Genomic DNA, 22,912 nt, shown 5'->3' with positions numbered 1-22,912 from the left:
AGATATAGTTATTTATTTATTTAATGATACAACAATGACTTATTTACTAGATTTGACACATAACATTTTATACCAATATGAATATGTCGCATTCAGGCGTGTACAGCACTTGTAGGATATATAATGTATACGAGTATCCAAGGCAGAGCAAGCCTTGTAACCCAAGGTGGGAGAAATCATTGAATGATTTTCAGAGCAAGCCGTGTGCTGACAGCAGAGTAGAATTATTATCACCCCGGCTCTTATGGTGTTGTAGGAGTTGACAAAGGACATAGAAATTTGACAGAGCCCTATGTAAGCGCTATCTAATAAGCCTGAACGTTGTGAACTGCTTCACGTTTATATATGTATTGCGGAGATTGGAAAATCTTATGTAGAGGATATCCAAAATGCCCTATGTACATGATCACACTCGCACTCGTTCACGACACAACGCCAATGTCGCATTGACATTGGTGGGGCATATTCGCGTGCATTCTGATTTGTTTTAGTCTACAAATGGTAGATACCCTGGTTCTAAAAATAAAAATCTAGAATATCACAACAAAGTCCACAGTAACAACCTTAAATGAACAATTTATTTGCGTCGTTAAAATTTTAGCAGTGAACTTGAAATAAGAAAAGTTTTGTGTAAAAATACTTTTTAAAAGAATATCATTGCTAATTTGTGCGGTGTCTCGTCGCCGTGGTTGATAATAAAGTGGGGTAAGTACGCAAAGAAAAGGACAGTACTTCTTTGTCCCGTTGTGCACAAAATGCATAGTGACTTTTGATTAGTTGCCTTTTCTGGTTTATATTTTATGGGATTGGGGGCTGTTGAGTAAATGACCACCCATGGTTAGCAGCGGAGTTACAAATTGGTGACAGAACATTGAAAAGCGCATTGCTTACGTAGTATTGATATTATTATGCCCATTGTTTAAGGGTTCCAAGTTACTTCTATAATACTTCAGGCACTAACAATACCACGGCCTCACCGAAAACCGACGTGAAACAACGCAAGCGTTGTGTTTCATTGTGGGGGTGAGGTTACCGGAGGCCCAATTACCTCCTTCCCTAATATACCAAATCCCCTAATGGAGGAATTTGGGGATTTGGCCCCCCAAAGGCCGGCAACGCACTTGTAACATCTCTAGTGCTTCGGTTGTTTTTAGACGGCGGTCATTGCTTACCGTGATTGGTTGGTGATTCGTCTGCTTGTTTTCTGGCTTATCTCATAAAACAGCTAAGTTATCAATCCTTACAACATTACATAATTAACTAAATACTATGTAGCGAGAGATAATATTACAGCAATTCTTAGCTGAACTGGTTATATTTTTTTAATACAAACTACATTTTTTTTTGTCCGTCAGTGTATTCAAGGCTTAATATAGACCTACCCGTGGTCTACCAGTTGCCGCAAACATTGTGTTTCAATGTCACATTTATACTTATTTAGAAAACCACTTAAAACCCGCTCCTTCACTTAGAGTGAAACAAAGTGATAAAATATGCTGTTTTAAAATTAAACTGGTGACACAAACAACTGCTTACTACAGTTTTTATTGTTGTTATTATAATTATTGTGAATGTTTCTGTTTCTTTCCAGAGTTTTTCTTTTAAAAGTAGTACGTTGTTATGTATGTAATGGATGATTTGACATAAGTGCGATTGTCGAGAAAGGGTCTCAGATTTAATGTTCGGATGGGCATAACATTATTGGGGACTTTTCGGTTTTTCAAAATAATTATTATTATTCAGATTTTGGAATTATGCCCACTGTATGGCCATTATTATATGAAACTCCTAATAGGAAGAATTACATTAAATATGTTCAGCTCTGCTTACTTCTTCAACGTTAAGAGCAGAGGCTCCAAACCCTTTATTGATCAAGGACCATTTTTTAAATTTTTGTTAGGCCAGGGATCACTATCACTAATACATTTTTTATGTGGTTTTCAGATAAGATTTTCTCCAGAGTCGTAAGATATGTTTTCATAAAAATAGTGAAATTTTGATTATTGAAATCAGTTGATCTTCTCAGTTGTGACATAAATTCATGTGGTACGTATTTACCGTGGTATTTTTTTCTTATTTCGCGGACTATTTTTTGCCTTCGAGAACCACCAGTTGTGAACCACTGATTTAGAATATCTGAAGTGTGATAGTATATAATTAAACATATCACAATAATATTCATATCAATAAACCCAAGAAAATGTCAAACTATATAAAATAATTGTTTTTCGTGGACATTAAGTTTTAGATCAAAAGCAGTTTGCTTGAATAGCTGTAATTGTTCTTAACGATAGCCGAAGATACTGCTAACAACCGTCCCTTCCAATTCCTTTTGTAATACTATTTACAATTCCTTGTTATCCGAATTACCTATTTATTCCAATGTAATTGGATTTTCTAGGTTTGTGACTTTGTGACCTTATTAAGGCCTTGACACTGAGCTTTCTACAGTCTTTCTCTAGATGGGTGACCATTAGCAAGAAATAATATTTTTTGGGAGTAAATGTGGCTGTGTGTGGAATTTTTATTGAACTAATGTCCTCTTCTCTATCATCATCATAATATTTTTTACATTGCTATACATAAGGTCTATTAGGATGTGACTGAGGTCTTCAGTTTTTCGTATTAACTTAACTATAATGTGATTTGTGGTTTCAATTTTTTTCTAAAAACAACCGTAGTTGGTACAAATTTTATTTGTTGATAGTTGGTATTAACTATCTAGAGCTAAGAATAATGTAAAGATTAAAATTGGAGCCTTGATCAGGTAGTCAACGCCGGCCAAAACGGCAGCTGGCTATCCAGCCATCACACCAACCATGCAGTGCAATTTTGTGATATAAGCCATAGACGAAATCTAAAACATTTAGAAAACACAGCGTAGCATACTCGTACATCATTGGTTGACATTTTTTTTCTACATTTCGGCTAAACTAAACTGAAGAATATGGGTCAAAGTAGTATGTAACTCCAATTTTCTCGACCGCAGCCCTAACAAAGTATAGTCTACATATATAGTTATCTGTATAGAAATATCACTCTTGAATTGCGCTCAGATTCGCCAAATTCCCCTAGAGATCGAAACTTTTCAAAGGAAATAATCTTCTTGCAAGGAATCAGGTACGCGTATGTTTATTATATGGACATTCTTTTTTAAGTACCAATGTTTTTTTTTTTGATTTTGAGTACACTAAATTGAAAGCTTAGTATTACGCGAAGGATTAACCGGAAGCTATTATAATGTTATCATTTTTGTTGTTCATGGATTACTAATTTATTGCTTAAACAGGTCATGAAGATAATTTAAGAATATAGACAGAAGTAACCAGAAACAGGAATTTCAACTTGAGCCTTTGGCAATCATAAATGAAATACATTGGTATTTTTACAAAAAAGCTATAATTATAGCAATATATGTGAGAAAGAAATGAATAGATGATGGTGTAACACTGCGCACCGGCTCACAACGAAAGAAAATTTGGTCTGATTTTTGTTCTGTAGAATAATCCCGTCGCATCTGGTGTGGATTTTGAAGTTGTAATTAATGAAATGTTTAGTAAAAACTTAAAAACAAATCCCTTCAAACAAAATCAGGAAACTTGTACAAAGAGTAGTTAATAAATTACTTTCCAACATCGAACCACTCTGGTTCGGAACAATGATGGGCCAATGTGAAAAGATATGAAAAATGAAACCGCCACACTTGGGACAGTGACAAAAGAACTGTTAGTTGAGTGGGCCCAGTAAATGGATTGGCGTGCCCTACTAATGGTTGGGGTAATAGACATGAATCCAATTATGTAGAAAGTAGCAAGTTACTTTTGTGACCATTTTCTGTTGTTCGCTGATGGATCCCTCTAAAGTTAGTTTCGATATATAAAAAATACTTGTAACAATTATTTTATAGCTATTACCAAATTGATTCTCGAGAACGACGTGAATGGATATCTTTTTAATCAAATAAGTACTCCTTTATTAAAAATCTTATCATTGTAACGAACAATTGTTTATGGACATAAAGGAAAATGTCAAGTAATTTCAGAAAATGTATTTTGACAATTTTGGTACTATTTTGTACGAACAATTTTATTTTTATTATTTTATTGCTTTATGACTGTTTTACACCTGGACAAAAGCACAAATACTGAAGATGTGGATGCGAGCAGTAATCACGATGCACAAACGGACCTGGGTACTACCACTAATATGGATTTGGTCAAACAAGAAGAAGCAGTTAAGCCGAGACCGATTACCATAGCAGAGAGCAAAGATCTAGTTTGTATCGATATAGAAAATAGTATAGAGCCTCCTACAGAAAAAAATGAAGACGGAGAATCTGGAAAATTGAACGTTGTAACCGCACTTAAACTGAATTTAGTAAGTCAAAGATCTTGGAAAAGGAAATATACAGTGATGGGCATGTATAATTATGTTTTTGGAGCGAGAACACCTGATCAAAATCAGTCGAGGCTATCAAGGCAGTTATGGCGTCAGGAAGCTATACCTCCTCAACCACAGCAAACGGTATGGACTCAGTACGGTTAGTATTTGAATTATGACATTCTTTTAGTGCACTTTGTTGTTTTGACTATCTTGGGATCCAAAAATACGAGTAGAAAATCCAGGTTTCTTAAAGTTTAAACCACATCTTAGTGTAGGGCACCCTCAAATAGATAAAGTAATCGTCTTCCTCAAAGGCTTACTGAACATAAATCGTCGGTAAACGTAGTATTGTAGTGTATTAAATATACTACAGTACCTTGCTATGAGCCAATGTCAAAGATAAAATAAAAATAGTTCATATTTTAATGAAATAAATAAAAAAATCTATGAGATTGACATTGATTTCGACAAATAATGACAGAGCTTACGTCAAGATTTTAATAAATATTATCGAATCTTTATTTATAAGTAAAATTACTTAGTATAATAATTTGGCCTAGGTTTTACATATATTTCCTTTTTGGAGTGAAGGGAAATAAGTTTAATAATAGTCTCATGTTTCCAGGGCCTTACCCTCCAAACCCAGGTCAGGCTCCACCGTACCCTGGCTATGGAGATGGTGCTTATCAGGGAGCATACGGCTATGATGGCAGAGGGCCCCTTCTATACGATCCTCTTGCAAGAAACTCCTTTGTGAGACTCGTCATGTTCATAGTACTTGTGATGTTGCTTGCTACTTCTGGTGTTTTGATTATCGTTCTTACAGTGTAAGTATTTACTTTTTAAGGTTTTATTTTATTTAGTGACTTCCATATATTCAGGGTGTTCCTTGAAGTCGATATCCAAATGGCACCAGGTGAGCGGCATCGAATGTACTTAAGTCACTGTAATTTAAAAACTGTAGGACTAACGCCCGAATACTGAAATGTTACTCAATTTTAAGTTGGACTTAAATATCGTGCTATCTCTGTCATTTTATAAAGAATTGATAGGGACAGAACTAGTTTTGAGAGCGTCTTAAAATTGAGTAGCGTTCGAGTATTTGGACATAAGATATTTTTATATTTTTCTGATAACAGTTGGAACTTTGTCTGTCACCTGGTGCCATTTGGACGTCGATTTTAGCGACTTCGACTTCCTTTAGTATCTATGTGTTCGGTATACGTAAATTACTGAACTGTTTTTGATAAGTTTGTGTTTTTTAGGTTTATCACTTTGAAATTACTGTTTCTGTATCATCATCAAGATGCCAATCATAATGGATATTGATACGGTATCTCATCTTTGCAGGCCTGAAGTGAAAGAGTTTTTTCGAACGTCTGGGTGGCTTTTAATGTTTCTAGCTGGGTAAGTAGGGTTTATATTTTACCTAAAATTTAAATAATTATTTCAAACATTCAAGAGAAACAGTTATGAGATTGTAGCAACAGTTCGGTATAGCCGACATCGGACTTTCTTTATAGAGTACAGTCTACACTATAGGGCGAGACATAATGTCAAACGCTTCACGCTTGAAATGTAGATTGAAATTCACAAGGTTCAGGATTATTATAGAGCGCTGCTGTCTAATTTCTGCCAAATATTTACACATTATGGGACTACTCCCGTAGCCATCTCTCACAATTCCGATGGGAGAAGCAAAAAAGGCTTTTTGATAATAATGTATAATGCTTTTATAATAACTATCGTGAGACATACTAAATTAACTAAACATCACGGTTTACCTATACCTTATGCGTTGTAACAAGGTGCGGCTGACAGATGCCTGTATGACGTTGACGTCTCTCTTTAGGGATGGACATTAGAAAAATCTTTTTTTATCGCTATCGATACTCGCAGCATACATTTAATTCTCTTATTTTTTTTATTAAATGTGTGTGTTATTTAGTTGTGCAGTCTAACTACGTGTCTGAGCCCTGAGGTGTTTCAGAGTTTCAGTTTTACAGAACCGTGAAGAAAACAAGGGTATATTAGTTTGTATATGTTAGATTAAGTACCACCACGCATTATCAATGGCGCCGAAAATGTCTAGAAAAATGCCTACTACATATTTCTGCTCAGATAATGTCACTGTGGTTTGGGCAGAGAGAGCCACGTCTACAATAGATTTACCCACATAATTAAAGGTTTTTTAAGAATGATAATTGAACGACGCACGATTTTCGTTTTTTATTCTAAAAAAACATCGACTACCTATCCATCGTAGCCGTACATCCCATCACTAAACACGACTATGGCTTTACGTTATACGCATAACACTTTACTTTATTTTTCATTTCATTAGATTTTAATTAAATACTAGAACATTCCGGTTGGTTTTAATTTAATTACCCGACTGCCAAGGAAGGGTTATGTTTTTCGCGCGTATCTTGTATGTATGAGCATAATATTCTTTATTACCTCATGTTCTTAGATATGTGACGTAAAACAAAAACCAACATGGCGGCCGTGAGGCGCCCTAGATAGAAGTAAAAAAAAACAAAAAAAACATTATTTGCTACAATATGGGTAAAAAATTAAAGAGCTCATCATGAGGATTCCAAAATGGCATATCACTGACATATAGAAAAAAAATACTATGTGCAATTATGTTCTTTATTATCCAAACTAAATACTCGTATAGGTACTACGCGACGCGATTGACTAGCGGTTTCTGAACTTAAAAGTGAAAAGTGATAATAAAAGTACGTCTAAACTAAATTATTCTAATTCCTTTACTCTCTTTGTGTTACGCAATCAATCTAAAATAACTGGATCGACGTGTGTTACTTTTTTATTATCTTGGTATTGGAAGTAGTTCTCTCGTGTCGCGGGTGATATCTTGAGAAACACATAGCCGTATTATAACTAACTAAAAGTGTTAAATAAAAATAAATAAATTAAAAAAATTAAAAAACCCGACTGCATAAAAAACACTTTAAATAAAAACTTAAAAGTAAAAAACAAGCTTAGTCTAAAAGTGTAGATAGCAATGCTATTACCACAAAATTAAATAATTTCATAATCAATACACAAAAAATAATAATCTTATGCGAAACATAATTGAGTGCAACAGTCGGGACCCATTAAATAAACTAGACTAAAATCATTCAATATGTGTAATAGCATTGCTATCTACACTTTTAGACTAAGCTTGTTTTTTACTTTTCAGTTTTTATTTAAAGTGTTTTTTATGCAGTCGGGTTTTTTAATTTTTTTAATTTATTTATTTTTTTAACTTTGCTTCCGAATGATTTAACATAATACGAATGTGATACAGCTAAAATATTAAGGCATAATTTTTAAATCGCAGCAACTTTCAAGAGTGATACGAAACGTTACTGAATCTGTCAGCCGCACCTCAGCTCTACTAGTTTCGAGTCACAGAGGAACTCTTCAAAATGAACAGCAACGTCGCGCGGCCATTTTTTTTTTCAGTGCGTAAAATCATCCAATGACTTCTCCCGCCCTGGGCGAGGCGAGAGGGAGTGTCAGACTCTTACTGACTAAAAACCACCTCGTTCCTTCTCCTGCTTGTCGAGCCGGAGCCCCGGTAAACCCGCTAGGTAGTCCGCAGCTCCGGATTAAGCATCAGCCCTATTGGGCCCCATCTGTGGTGGTCTGATGGCTCTTTGAGGCGCGCGCGGAACGCAACGCGCCGCACGCACGGGTCTGGTTCTGGTCGGGCGGCGAGCTACCCTTGCTCGCCGTCCGCAGACCCGCACTTACGGTGGCCGGAGATCGTCACGCGATCCCCGACGCCCGGAGTGTCCTTCGCGTCGGCTGGGGCGTGAGGAGGTTCGTTCCCTCACGCGTCCCGCCTCCTCCTTAGCTAGCATGACTGCTTCGCAGAAGGAGGAGACGGCATCCCAGTCCCCCTCGCTCCGCACCATGGCCTGAACCAAAGCCGGACGCGAGAGGTCGCCGTCGCCGATCATTTCCCTGAGGGCACGGCGGTGTTCGGCCCACGCAGGGCAGACCGCAATCGTGTGTTTCACCGTGTCCTCTGGGCGGTCTTCGCAGTGATGACACCCGGGCGTTGCCTCCCGCCCAATCAAAAAACAGGAACCTACCGAAACTCCCGTGTCCGGTAAGCACCTGCGTCAGGCGGTAGGTGAGGACGCCATGGCGCCTCTCTAGCCACTCCTCAAAGAGGGACTCACCGCTGCAATGACAGCGAGCCCAAACGTCGCGCGGCCTACTGAATCCTCTGTGCCTTAGAAACTAGTATAGCTTTTCTCCATTAATATACGTGAGCGAACTGGGATTTTTAGTTATGTATAATGTTGTATGATTATATTGATTTGCAGAATGCTCCTAATTACAGTTAATTGTGCTATGGTATGCACTCCGTGCGCCAGGCGCCCACCGTTCAATATTATTTGTCTTATGTTTGCGGTTAGTAGTTCTATAGCTATTTGATTTTCTCAATTGCACAACGTTTAATTCAGGCGTTGCCTTTTTTAATTCGTTCTCATACTTTAATTCTAACGCCCGAATATGAAATGCTACTCAATTTAAAGTTCTACTTAAATATCGTGCTATCTCTGTCGTTTTATAAATGATTGATAGGGACAGAACTAGTTTGGTCTTAGGTCTTAAGTTTTGGGACATAATGTTTTTGTTATTAAACCTACCCATGTGCAGTTTTCGTGTAAATTTTTACCAGATTTGTACTTTTCTATTTCAACTACATATTTATGCTTTACATCTTCCATAATAACTATATTATTAAAACATTCCTTTGGGATCTTAACTTAATATTTTATATTTCAGACAATGGCAATGAGCATAATCGCTGCAAAAATAACATCTCATTTCAAGACCGATGTCATACTATACGCGTTTATTGCTACATCGGCGGTGACGTTTCTTTGTGTTGTTCTAGCTTATTCTAATGTAAGTTGGTTTTTGAGAAACTATTCTATGGCTTTGGGTAAAGATTTTTTATCATCTATCCATCGCAATCATTTTGCTGACGTTGGTCAGAGAGCCGCAAGCTTAAAATGGAACTGGGCTGGTCAAGTAGAGACCACTCAACGTCAACAGACGTCTTGATACCTACGTTAGAAGGGTAGGGAGGCCTTTGCCTTGTAGTGGCACGACAACGGCTAAAAATAAAACAAATAAATCAATATAGTCTTATTTTCAAATAAATCAATATCACCCTCCTCATCTTAATAGAGAGTGTGTTCGTGAGTCTATTGCATTACACCTGATACAAATCCGGACTCCGTGCTACTGCTGAGAATTTTCTAAATCTGAAAAATATCTATAATAGTATCCAATGATTTCCCCCACTTTGGGTGTGGCAAGAGGGAGTGTTAGACTCTTACTGGCTAAAAACCAACCCTTTCCTTCTCCTACTTTGAGCCGAAGACCCGGTGACCTGTTACGTTGTCCGCAACTCCAATCAGGCATCAGCCCCATCTGTAGATTTTGATCGACCTGAATGATCAATGTGCTCTGAGCATGCAGTCGTTTGATCATCTAGTCTTTTATGGTCTTTCATCTTGTTTCGTGTGACTTTTCTAATGATTTTTTAACCAATTTCTTTCTTACTTTTCAGTTCGATTTCACAAGCTACGTATTGTACATTATCGGTCTATCTCTTGGATTTGCTATGGTCGTCTGTATTGTTTCAATTGCTTTTGTGGCAACTGGGACATTGATGAAGCCAGTGATTATAGTATTACTTGCTATAGGAACTTTAATACAAATTGTGGTAAGTTCATCATACTTATTTGAACAGACGATTACACATCGACCTATACGAAACCAGTTTATCATGGTCTCGCTTTGTATGATCTTTTCCCATATTCGACGGTCAGTTTATATTGGTTTTGTATAGCTTGGTGTGTAGTCGTTGTGTGTTTATGTTCTTAATACTACACTATTCTCCCACTTTATTTAAATTGAACTTACTGTGACATTGTCTGTATCGGTTGTTCTACTTCGTTTTTAGAGTAAATAGGTATAATCAGATAGGAAATGTCCTTAATGAATCCCTTTCAAGTTATGTTTGGTATATTGACCGGATTTTTAGTCGATTTACTAAAACAAATATTTTTTTTATCATCTTATATTCAGGTGGATTACAAAAACCGCAATCGAGCTGGTTTGTACGAAATTATTCAAAATTATCACGATGTTACTCGTGATGAATGAAGACGTTTGGAACCGCGACGGAACAAAATTATCAAGAAAATGTTTGTTTAGTTTTCAAATTAATATTTTAATAAATATTTTTTCTTATAAGATCTTTGATGTTTTTTTTTCGATTGATCGATAAAATAAAAGAGGAATCAGTATTCAACTGAGTATAAGTTTTATTGTCCTTGTTCATCTAAACAGCCTGCGTGCTTACTTCCCTTAATGCCCTTTTTACAACTTTTTAATCTACCGTAACACTTCTCTGCAATCATCCAATCTCCCGCCTTGAGCAAGGCGAGAGGGAGTGTCAAATTCTTATTGACTAAAAACCACCCCGTTCCCTCTCCTGCTTTTTGAGCCGGAGCCCCGGTAAAGCCGCTAGGTAGTCAAAAGCTGCACCTCCCTGCGGTTGGCTGGTAGAGAATGCCATTCGTCATTAAGCCCACCTTTGTTCGTTTGCACATAAAGAAAGCATAAATATAATACTCTGTTTGTACTCAAAATTAACTTTAAACATCTAAGCTCCAAAAACATGATAACCTTACCAAAATGGTTAAAGTACATTTAGTACGATTCGACTTTAGCGTCTTTCACATAACTTAGTTAAGTTCAACCTCAGACGAAATGTTTAAGTTTTTAAATGATACAAAGTTAAAGTTTGATTTAATATAATTACAACTGAAATTAATTTGTTCTGTTTCATTATAACATTTTCAATTAACGTTGGTTGTTATAAAGTTTAACTCATTTGGTGTATCCATGGGCTGGTGAAAATCATAGTTGATTTTTTGTTTGTGGCCTATACTGGGTACTTCGTGAAAGCCCCTTATTAATTTAACATTTCTGCATGCTGCACAGACCAACCTTATAGAATCTAAGTAAACTATAAACCTCATTACTCCTACTATTTCGAAAGCTATACATCAATTATCGCAATGAATTTACGAGATGTTGGCCAAAGCCCATAATTATAGGTAATGGTACCTATAAAAATATATTTGATGTAATAGTAAAACCTGAAATCAGGATTTATCTTGTTAGTTTAGGAATAAAAGTATCTATCAAATTCGAACAGGGTCCGTTAGTCAACATTCCATTGTTTAGTTAATTTATTTGAATGGAGCTAGGAAATTATGAAGTAGTCTGGTTGACCCTGAATAGATCAGGGTTAATTCGGATCACCAAAGATTACGACCTGACAGCAACACGACTTACTAGTTTCCTGAGGGCCGGCTCGAATAAATTAATCAAACAATCAGAACACCAAACACGCCTTCGTTTCGATCTCGTTAAACGTAAAACAAACTCGTACTAAGGGTACAGCATAAGCTATGACTACAACAACATATGAACATTATAATAATTTCACTATGCTTGTCCAAAAATCGACCAACACCCTAATTTTTAAAACAAGTAGATGTGGACTAAAACATGTTTTCTCTTTACAGATGTTAATATTGCAACTTCAAATGGTACTGGGTGGAAAAACATTAGAATTGAGTGAAACCGATTACGCTATAGCAGCATTCCTAATATACACATCTATATTAGATATATTTCTCAAACTCGTACAGATCATAGGATTTTGTCAAAACTAAATTATGATTGTGAACATACTTTCGTGTTGAATACAATCTTCTTGTTGCAAATCTCTTCTGTCTAGTTATTAAAACTATCTGATGTCAAAATGACAGTGAATGTCAGTTTAATCAAGATAGAGTTTTGATACACCAGAATTATTTTATTATTGTTTAATGTCTATCAAATCACAAATCTAAATAAAACATAATGACATCTATACCAGACGAGACACGTGTCGAAGTAGAAAATGAAATTAAAACCACGAAAACCAAAATACCTAATAAAAGAAATACTACCGTTGTTACTATTCATGAGATACTTAAAATTAATGAAATGGATAAAGGAAATGTAACAACTGTTGATGCTGTAGATAGTAGTAAAGTAAATGATACAGAAAAACTTAGTGAAATTTTAGATATAACTGATCTAGCAGAATTAAATAGTAATGTACCGAAGCATGACAAGCATACATTTAATAAGCACGTAGATCGTAGTGAAGGAAGACAAATTAGCTGGATCCGAGAATATTGGGTGCAGGCTAATAGTAAGTATAATAATTATAAAATTGGGAATTGAATCAGATGTTTAGAAGTGATTGAACAGGTCCATATTATATCTAATGCGACGCCCTTTCCATGTTCAATACAAAGTGGGTTTATATCTGTGCATATAGACCTAAATTTCAAAGTGCTTTAGTAATAATTTTCCAATAAAATGACGTCGAAGAAATTCTTCACGAAGCCCTTGGCCTATGGTCTGGAGATGAAAAATAGGGCTATCAGACTCCTACTGGCTAAAATTCACCCCAGTATGCTATGACACAGTTGTAGCATCCTTTGCGTAGTGTAGTCTGATGTATCGTATCATATTATCATGCATTTTTGTCCTCAATGGGATAGACAGCGGGACAGCACATTACGGCACACAATGCCACTGTAAAATGTATACCCGCTTTTCACCATATGCGTTATAAGTTCCATGTAATAGGGGTGAATCTATTGATATATATTGGGCACAATTTCAAACTCCGTGCTACTACTGAGAAATTTTCGAAAAACTGAAAAATTCCCAGTAATAATTTGTCCGACTTGCGACCTCTCGACCATCGAGGTAGTCATATTATCTTTTTGTTTTTGTAGTCTGATGTTATTTTTTGATTCTAGTGCATGCTCAATCCCAGCTGCCGCCTGGTGCAACACCATTCACTTACGCACCTGACAGAAACAGTTTCATCCAATTAGTGTTTTTCCTAGTGCTTATCATGCTGATTTTTACAGCCAGTTTCGTTTATTATGTGTATAATACGTAAGTATTACATCTATAAGACTGATAGCCATTACCACCATTATTCATTAGGTATCCGTTAAAGCATTATTTGCCGAAAGAAAATTGTTGAAGGCTCCGCTAAGTGTCGGTTACCAGTGTCCGACGAAAACGTGTTAAGTTAAATGGCAGATTTTATATTGACGTTTTGTGAATTTGGCCATTAAAGGCAAGCGTCCACAGACCTGCATCGTACGCATTCTGTATGACGTCATTAGTATCCATCGCATGTAGGCATTGCTGATGATGCGGTCCGTACGATGCGGATCAGTGGACGCAGTTGTATGAGTTTCTATACAAGACAAACTAAAATCCGTTGCGTGCGATGAATACGATGCGGGCCTGTGGACGCGATACCCGATAATTTTATGGGTATGTGTCTCCTGTTCATATAAATTGCGTTCAATCTGGTACATATTAAATATCTAGACATTGTGGAACAGACCTTAAATCGACTAATGTAGTATAGCAGTGACTTGGCAGCTATTTATTTAGCGTCAGCCTTCATAGGTCACTTCTAGAGCAAACATTTTCTAAACTGGAGGTAATGTAACGTCAACGTCCCTTACGAACGTAACGTCCCTTTTTTAGGGTGGGAAAATCATTCATTGACTTCTCCTGCCTTGGGTGAAGCGAAAGGGAGTTTCAGACGCTTACTTACTAAGAAACTTCCTACTCCTGCTTTTTGAGCCGGAGCCCCGGTAAACCAGATAGGTAGCCCCGGTAAACCAGATAGTTTTGACTGCACTGTTGGTGCGGTGGCTGGGCAACTGGCTGCCGCGCAACGGGTAGCGGGTTCGATTCCCGCACGGAGCAACTCTTTGTGTGATCCACAAATTGTTGTTTCGGGTCTGGGTGTCATATGCATGTGAACTTGTATGTTTGTAAACGCACCTACGACACAGGAGAAAATCCTAATATATTTTATATTTTTTTCAGTGATTTGAAGGACACTTTTTTGCAAGCTGGGTTTCTTTTCGGTATTATTGGAATGTAAGTAAATTGTCCGAAATTATATGCAATCAGCTATGTTAAGTCTGCAGGTAAGAAAATAAACGATAATTCAGTCAGAGATGGTCATTGGTCGGCTACTGAGCAATTATAGCTTTGTTACAAAGCAGATTTTTTTTTCTGGAATATGGAACAAACGAGCAGATGGGTCACCTGATGGTAAGCGATCAGCCCCGACCATGTACAACCATAACACCAGAGGAGTAACAGGTGCGTTGCCGGCCTTTAAAAAAGGAGTACGCTCTTTTCTTGAAGGTTTAAAGGTCGTATCCGCCTCCTCTAACACGCTTGGAACTCCTCTGTTGTTGTGGGAGCTCAATTTTTTATGGTATATACCAGTAAACGAGCAGACGGATCACCTGATGGTAAGCTATTGCTGCGCCTATGCAGATCCGAAGCACCAGAAGCGTGACTGCCTCGTTGGCCGAGTGGTTACAAGTGCGACTGCCGGGCAAGGGGTCTCGGGTTCGATTCCCGGGTCGGGCGAAGTATTACTGGGCTTTTTTCGGATTTTCGAAAAAAATCTCAGTGGTAGCACGGAGTCTGGAAATGTGCCCGGTATATGACAATAGGCTCACCACCTATTACATGGGACTTACAACATAAATTGTGAAATGTGGGTGTACATTGGCATTATGTGCCATAATGTGCACCTCTGCCTATTCGGGGATTAAAGGCGTGACGTTATAAAAAAAAATAATTATTGGGCAGAGCCTTTGTTTTGTGTTACAATCACATTATCCTCTTTGTACTTGATTTATAGTTAGATCATAGCGAAATTGTTACGACACGGCGAACAGATAGTAAGAGAAGATTACGAATAATTAATATTTCACAGGGTTGGAATATTGTGTGTAAGTTATGCAATGGCGTGTTCTGCTTGCACAAGAGTCCCTCCTTGCAATTTTATATGTTTGATGTTGGCGGTAAGTTATTTATGATTGATAATGACAATTTTGATGTTGATAATGATGATACTGATTTTGATTATAACGATATTGATGTTAACAATGGCGATATTGATGTTAACAATGACGATATTGGTGTTGATAATGACGATATTGTTGTTGATTATGACGATATTTTTGTTGATAATGACGATATTGTTGTTGATAATGACGATATTTTAGTTGATAATGACAATATTGTTATTGATAATTGCGATATTTTTGTTGATAATGACGATATTTTTGTTGATAATTGCGATATTTTTGTTGATAATGACGATATTTTTGTTGATCATCACGATCTTGTTGTTGATAATTGCGATATTGATATTGATAATGACGATAATGATGTTACTAATGACGATGTTTGTTTTAGTGACTATAATGTTATTTTCAGGTGTGTTTCATGAGTCTTATTGTAGCATGGATAACAGCACGTTACAGAACTCCATTAGTGTTTGTTGCGTTAATGGCTACATCTATAACTGTGCTAGTTTGTTTGTTATTGGCTTGCAGTTCTGTGAGTATATTTTTCCTCATTGACTCACCAATTTGTCCACGTGAATTAGGCTATAGCTAGTCATATGGCTAGCTACGTACGTATATGCCCGGCAGATCTGTGTGAATCAGTACCATATTCCACATTTCAGGCGTGACAGGCAGACACACCCGTGCCATTCTTCTTTCAGGCAAATCTGCCGGGCATAACTGTGCGTGTATGGCTAGCTTATCTTCTTCGTACAACTAACTGGCTATGTAAGTGTATCAAGGTGAATGAGCAAGTGTTTTACCTCTTTCATAGTAAAATCACGCAGACAAAGCCGCGGATGAAGGATCCTTTTTGTGCTTTCTTATATAACCTAGCCCCACGCTAAGATTTTCTCATGTGTCCTGTGTCGTGAGTGCGTTTATAAATATACAAGGTAAGTACAAGGATTTGGGTGGCATATGTATATGAACACATGACACTCAGACCTGGAATTTGTGGATTATAAAAAGAGTTACTGCATGCGGGATTGCAACGCACTACACGTTACGCGGCAGAAAGTTGCCCAGCCACCGCACAAACCACGCGGTTTGGTACTCAGTAGAAAGCTAGTTATTTTTGATTGCACGGTTGGTGCGGTGGCTGGGCAACTGGCTGCCGCGCAACGGGTAGCGGGTTCGATTCCCGCACGGAGCAACTCTTTGTGTGATCCACAAATTGTTGTTTCGGGTCTGGGTGTCATGTGTATGTGAACTTGCATGTTTGTAAACGCACCCACGATACATGAGAAAATCCTAATGTGGGGCAACGTTTTTTTTTAAATAAAAAATAAATAAATAAAAAAGTTATGGTGATATCTAACATTGATTTTGTTTTTTCCAGTTTGACTTCACACAATTTATGCTATATCTTGTGGCTGTATCAGTTGCTTTCATGGCTGTGGTGATGATGACGATGATCGCTCAAATGGCAATGGGCATCTCATTTAAACCTCTTCATGTAGTTATTCTTATAGTCGGAACTATAATCCAAGTCATTGTGAGTTGTTTGACTATTTATATGACGATTATTTTTATGTCTGTCAATTTTAGCATTCTAGCTGTTGTTAGTATTAGGGGTTCCTAGATCCAATTGTTGTATACTTTATTGTTACATTCACATACATGTGTGCTATGTCCAACCAACCAATTTTATTCTAGTTTATTCAATATTTTGTTACGTGGAAGAGCTATGCTTAGACATAAATGACCGAAATGGTCTTTCATCTCTTCAGCCTCATGAAAACAGCAAAAAACTGCTTACTTGAGGTTACAACGCCTCCTCCAACCCACATGGAACTCCTCTGCTGTTGTGGGTGTTAATTTTTTTATGGTATAAACCAGTAAACGAGCAGACGGATCACCTGATGATAAGCTTTACAATTGTGTTCTCGGTCTTTTTGGAGTTGGGAATTTAAGGGTTGTTGGGGAATCGGAGATTGGGAAGGGGAGTAATTGGCTCATGAATATGTTACTCATTAACTATGCGGTAAAAAAATCGAACGTAGCATCGTCTTTTTTAAATCGATAAAAATCATCATCGATCATATTGCTTACTTTTCCGTCATTTTATATTTAGACTAGCTACTTCCGCGCGGTTTCACCCGCTCTGCTTGGCTACTATTGGTCATAGCGTAAAGTTTTATAGCCTATAGCCTTCCTTAATAAATGCACCACCCAACACAATAAGCATTATTTAAATCGGACCAGTAGCTCCGAAGATTAGCATGTCCAAACAAACAAATAAATTAAAAAAACACAAACTCTTCAGCTTTAAACATTAGTATAGATTAAAGAAATATAGATTAAACTAATTGATCTTTACCTCTTCTAATAAAGGTGCTTTCTTTGCAGTTTCTCATAATGGAACTGCAGATGATCATCGGTGGTAAAACAGTACAATTGTCTGAAGATGATTATGCATACGGCGCCTTCATGTTATACACGTCGATAGTAAACCTCTTTCTAAACATTTTGCAGTTACTTGGTTTTCTAGACGAATAGCGTTCAAGCTTGACAAGACATTCATAAATACTAGTATTAGAACTCGAAACGGGATATTTACCATGTTTTTCTATTTCTATGAGTTTCCAGTTCATCCGTGATCATGGCGCTTGCAACAGTGCCAAAATATCGGAAACTCATAGAAATAGAAAATATCCCGTTTCGAGTTCTAATACTAGTTTTAGTGACCATGTCAGTTTAAAAACTTATATATTCATTTAAAGCGATTTATGTATTCGGAACCATGATTGATAGGTTTTCTGTTTGTATACTTTTTTTGTTAATCATTTGCCTAATCTTTTATCTTATTGCTATGTTTTCTTTACGTTTTGCAACAGTTTGTTTATTTGTATGCGTGTGTTAATTATAATTTTAAATATATTGTTTTTTCAATTATACGTTTTGTTTTCTTACATTTGATTTAGCATGTATAAAACGAATGAAAATAACTTTTTTTTCATCTTTAAGATCGAATTTAAAACTACCTTCAAATATTTATCATTGAATTACCTAAAATGGAGATGATTCTATTTAATTATTTTGCTGCTTGGCACTTTAAGAGAAATGAGCACATTTAATGTGGGAGGAAAATCATTAAATGACTCGTAATGCCCTGAGTCTTGCATCTGAGACTGTTATTGATGAAAATTAAATATCACCTCGTTCCTACTCCTGCTTCGATCCAGGATAGCGGTGTCTATATGGCAAGGTTACCTCTAACGTGAAGGGTCTAGGTCCTAATGTTTATTCTATTGAAACAGCGAAGATGATAAAACATGAAAAATGCAATTCACATTACCACACTGGAAAGAAACAGCAAAAACCAGACAGAAACTATCACATAGCAATTTTTCATTTCGGAAACTAATAAAAGTTTGAAACAGCAAAAACGTACGAATAATTCGATCAAATATGAATTTTGATAAAACATAGGGCATGACTTTTGCCCCGCGATTCAATTTCAGTCCTCATATTTCACGAGAACACTGAGATTTCGTTCGCTCTCGTAAAACTTCTACTTTGTAGATTTATGAACTTATATTGTTTTGTTTTTCTTGCGAACGACTTCAGAGGGCGCGTGTAAGAGTAAGTACTGTGTAAAGCTGGTTCTTTTCTTTGTAGAGTTGGGCTTAGGTTGCGTGTAGCTATACCAGCTACCACTACTATGAAAATTTAATGTTTAATGGTGGTGAGTTTTGTATCTGGAGACAGTCAGATTTATTTTAAGGGGGAGTCCACTGACTTCTCTCACTTTTGGCGAGGCGAGAAGGAATGTCAGTTTCCTACTAAGTAAGAACCACCCCGATTCTACTCCTGCTTTTCGAGATGGAGCCCCGGTAAACCCGGAGCTAGGTAGTCCGCAGCTCCGGAGAGGGTAAGGCTGGAGAATGATTATCAACAAAAACGTCACGCCTTTTATCTTTGAAGGGGTAGGTACACATAAAGACACAAATGCCGATATACAATGGTATATAATGATTATTCTGTGAATGATATCTGTGGATAAGGATAAATTTTTGAAATTAACTGTATGGAGTAACATTCAAAAATAGATCTTAATCTGCAGATTTTGGATTGCGATAAGTAATTAATTTCTGTTTACAAGTTACTTTTCTCTTTTGAACAAATGGATTTCTTCTTCCTAGTATTGTTACTTAATACTTTACCCGACCCGGGAATACTTGCCTTACAGTCGCGGTTATAGTCATTAAACCATAGTAAAAATTTGACTGCACGGTTGGCGCGGTGGCTGGGTAATCGGCTGCCGCGCAACGTGTAGCGGGTTCGATTCCCGCACGGACCAACTCTTTGTGAGATCCACAAATTGTAGTTTTGGGTCTGGGTGTCATTTGTATGTGAACTTGTATGTTTGTAAACGCACATACGATACAGGAGAAAATCCTAGTGTGGGGCAACCTTTTTTTTAAAAATATAAACATGTATATTCAGAAAATGTAACTCTATATGTCAAAACATATAATATATTTCACCAAAAAAAAATCAATTGCTCACACTCCGATCGTTCGCGAGTAATGATGGATGGAGTTGAAATATCGTTTCTTAACTCGAAAATGGAGCTAATCAATCTTATACTGCATGCTATATATTCAGCGTCAAAATGTGATATAAATTATCGCATTATTTTAAAATATGACCGTATTAGGGCATTTTAAGCCGTTGGGGAGAGCAGAGTAGTTAGAAATCATTTGTCGTATCGTCACGCCTTTTATCCCAGAGGTACGAAGAGGTTCACATTACGGCACGTAATGCCACTATACAAAGTACACTTATTACCATTTGTGTTATAAGTCTCAAGTAATAGGGGGTAAGCCTATTACTATATGGGTGCCCAGTAGGAGCACTATTACAGACTTCGTGCTGCTAATGAGAAATTTTCGAAAAGCCAAAAAAGGGTGCTTTGTCCGGTCTAGGATTTGAACCCAAGACCGTCGCCGAGGCAGTCGCACTTGTAACTCGACCAACGAGGTAGTCCCTAACTACAATCCCTAATATTTTTGCGGTTGTTATGGCAAAGCTCTTAAGAAAAAAACTCTATATTCAGTAAAGAACGTATTTCGATTGATGATGATAATTTATCAATAAACACCTCTTACCCTCTCTTAGAGGTCCAGTGTCCGAGCGGCCAGCGTCCCTAGAGGCCTGTTTATCAAGTTATGGTCGCAATATTAGATTCCATCTTCATCGACAGAATTAACTAGGTGCCTGAGTTAAAAGCGAAGAGCGTATCCACTATCCAGGTTCGTTCTAGAGTTAAAATAAATAGCGTGATACAATTTTCATAATATTTCAAGCAGTGTGTTGACGGTAGATTGAACATTTGACTGCACGGTTGTTGCGGAATGTGTAGCGGGTTCGATCCCTACACAGAGCAACCCTTTGTTCGATTTATAAATAGTTATTTCGGGTCTAGGTGTTAGGTGCTACGACACAGGAGAAGATGAGGAAGAGTGAGGCAACGTCTTTAAAAAAAACTTAGACTGTGCTACTTATGCAGACGTGAGATGCATTTTATCACCACCCCAACTCTTTCTGTGGGTGTCTTCAGAGCCGACTAAAGGACTATACATTTATACTCTTTTCTCATAGTATTTTCCTAGTAGAGTCTTTTCTCTTGGGGCTTTCTCCGAGAAGCCTAAACCTTTTAAACTGCAATCACCCACCAGCGAGAAGATTATGGTAAATCGTCGTGGACTAACACTATAGTTAATGGATGACCATTTTAGTTTCTAGCTGTGACATAGTAGTCAGATATCACGCATGATACACCATATTAACCTTTGGTTAGTATGGTGTATCATGCAAAGGTTTTAGTGATGACTATTAACCAAAGGTTAATATGGTTCTTATTATAAACACATTGCCTCAATATCGCTTATCGCTTATAACACAAATGTGTGCTCAGCAGTTCCTTTTGATTGAATCTCAGTGCTTGTGGACCGATCGAGTTTACGTCGACCCATCTACTAGTAAATGGATTCATAAGTAATTACTTTTATGACTCGAATTAATTCAGAAATGTTTATAAATGGACTAGTTCTCACAAAAGACTTCCTATTCGCATACTCCTAATATGGAATACTATTGTTACTTTCTGAGTCCAATAATATGTCTGTAAAATATTTAGAAAAAGATATATCATCAATGTCGTGGTGGCCCAGAGGGTTTAGACGCTTGCAAGAGAGTGCGGGTTCGAAATTTACCAACGGTAAAGTACCAATGTGACTTTTGCCGACTTATACATGTACTTTAAGGAAAACATTGTAAGGAAACCTGGGTTTATTATTATAGTTTCAAATTGTGCAAGCGTGGTGATTAATGCTGAAACCTTGTAAGAAGAGGGCTTTGATCAGTAGTGGCCACTTATAGGCTGTTGATGTTTTGCAGTAGTGTGATGATCAATATGGAATGACCATTTTCTCAGAGCCTTAGCGATGACTAAACGAATTATCGTTTGATGAGTTGCCTAAGAGTGATACCTAAGTATTAAGTTACTACTTTAAACTACTTTAAATTGATTCTCAAAACAAAGGTCTTTTCTCTTTCTATCTTTCCATGCAACTCAAGTCAATGCAGGAAATCAATACCATCAATAGAAGCGAGAATTCAAAGTACCTTCGTTTTGTCTTACTCAAGAAAAACAGCTTCCTAATCTTCGTAGCAATCCTGTATTTTTTTGTCTCAACGAATCTATACAATAAATACTGTTAAGCTTGAGCTTCATCACTTAAAGCTCTCGAGGAGCGAGCTTTTATCCAAGTTCTAGTCAATAGTGCTGTCGTTAGTCACAAACGATTGCATAGAGCTTTTGTAGTTTAAATAAATAAAGAGAGAAATGTACCGGAGCGACGCGAGTCGTCGAATCTATTTCGTTGACGATTGAAAACTGTGGATGTTGTCAGACCGAACTGTATGGGTGGGTGGGAAGAGGGGGATGTAACGATGTTCTTTTTTAAGGTAGGTACTGTAGTATTTTTTTTTATGGTATAAGCCGGTAAACGAGCTGAGAGATTACTTGATGGTAAGCAATCGACGTTGCCTATGGACACCCGAAACACTAGAGGCGTCACAAGGGCGTTGCCGGTCTTTTGGGGTTAGGATTTTAAGGGTTGGGATTCGTAAGATTGAGAAGTGGGGTGATTGGCCCTCGTAACCTCACTCACACAACGATACACAACGTTGTTTCACGTCGGTTTTCTGAAAGGCCGTGGTATCAATCCAGTCGAGTCGGCCCATCATGCCGAAGTTTGTCTCTCCCACACTTATAATCGGTAGAGCGTAGTCCAATACAAAAAAGCCCCCTCAAAGACGTACGTATACTTTGTGTGCTTGTATAATATTAGCCATCTGAAGTAATCTTATTGATCCTTTTGTACTAACTTAACCGTTTTGTACCGTTGACCAATGCAACGAAGTCAAAATATTTC

General features: G+C 37.2%; 2 protein-coding genes across 3 annotated transcripts; both read left to right on the top strand.

The window, feature by feature from the left end:
• Positions 1-3,507: 3,507 nt before the first annotated feature.
• On the top strand, positions 3,508-12,186 carry LOC118279293 (uncharacterized). Of its 2 annotated transcripts, none has more exons than XM_035598944.2 (7): positions 3,508-4,540; positions 5,009-5,210; positions 5,734-5,790; positions 8,733-8,820; positions 9,199-9,321; positions 9,992-10,147; positions 12,024-12,186. In XM_035598944.2, the coding sequence occupies exons 1-7, from the start codon at positions 4,111-4,113 to the stop codon at positions 12,171-12,173; spliced, it is 1,206 nt and encodes a 401-aa protein (XP_035454837.2). In that variant the 5' UTR covers positions 3,508-4,110; the 3' UTR covers positions 12,174-12,186. The 2 variants fall into 2 exon arrangements, with proteins under 2 accessions (XP_035454837.2, XP_035454838.2); XM_035598945.2 differs by lacking the exon at positions 12,024-12,186 and adding an exon at positions 10,513-10,682 and having other exon boundaries at positions 3,509-4,540.
• A 177-nt stretch (positions 12,187-12,363) lies between these two features.
• On the top strand, positions 12,364-18,093 carry LOC118279294 (protein lifeguard 3). The gene is made up of 7 exons (XM_035598946.2): positions 12,364-12,700; positions 13,320-13,461; positions 14,419-14,472; positions 15,329-15,416; positions 15,835-15,957; positions 16,807-16,962; positions 17,817-18,093. Exons 1-7 carry the CDS (start codon positions 12,364-12,366, stop codon positions 17,964-17,966), a joined length of 1,050 nt encoding a protein of 349 aa, XP_035454839.2. The 3' UTR covers positions 17,967-18,093.
• The last annotated feature ends 4,819 nt before the right edge of the window (positions 18,094-22,912 follow it).

The sequence above is a fragment of the Spodoptera frugiperda genome, chromosome 14 (assembly GCF_023101765.2).
Source record: "Spodoptera frugiperda isolate SF20-4 chromosome 14, AGI-APGP_CSIRO_Sfru_2.0, whole genome shotgun sequence".
Classification (NCBI taxonomy): Eukaryota; Metazoa; Arthropoda; class Insecta; order Lepidoptera; family Noctuidae; genus Spodoptera; species Spodoptera frugiperda.
This window is presented reverse-complemented; position numbering and strand designations above follow the sequence as displayed.

Excerpts from the sequence above, each read along its gene's own strand:
- LOC118279293 (XM_035598944.2), top strand. The coding sequence starts at position 4,111 with ATGACTGTTTTACACCTGGACAAAAGCACAAATACTGAAGATGTGGAT. Across the intron at positions 5,791-8,732 it reads CTTTTAATGTTTCTAGCTGG|AATGCTCCTAATTACAGTTA; the intron begins GTAAGTAGGGTT and ends ATTGATTTGCAG. Across the intron at positions 8,821-9,198 it reads TTATTTGTCTTATGTTTGCG|ACAATGGCAATGAGCATAAT; the intron begins GTTAGTAGTTCT and ends TTTATATTTCAG.
- LOC118279294 (XM_035598946.2), top strand. The coding sequence starts at position 12,364 with ATGACATCTATACCAGACGAGACACGTGTCGAAGTAGAAAATGAAATT. Across the intron at positions 14,473-15,328 it reads CTTTTCGGTATTATTGGAAT|GGTTGGAATATTGTGTGTAA; the intron begins GTAAGTAAATTG and ends AATATTTCACAG. Across the intron at positions 15,958-16,806 it reads TGTTATTGGCTTGCAGTTCT|TTTGACTTCACACAATTTAT; the intron begins GTGAGTATATTT and ends TGTTTTTTCCAG.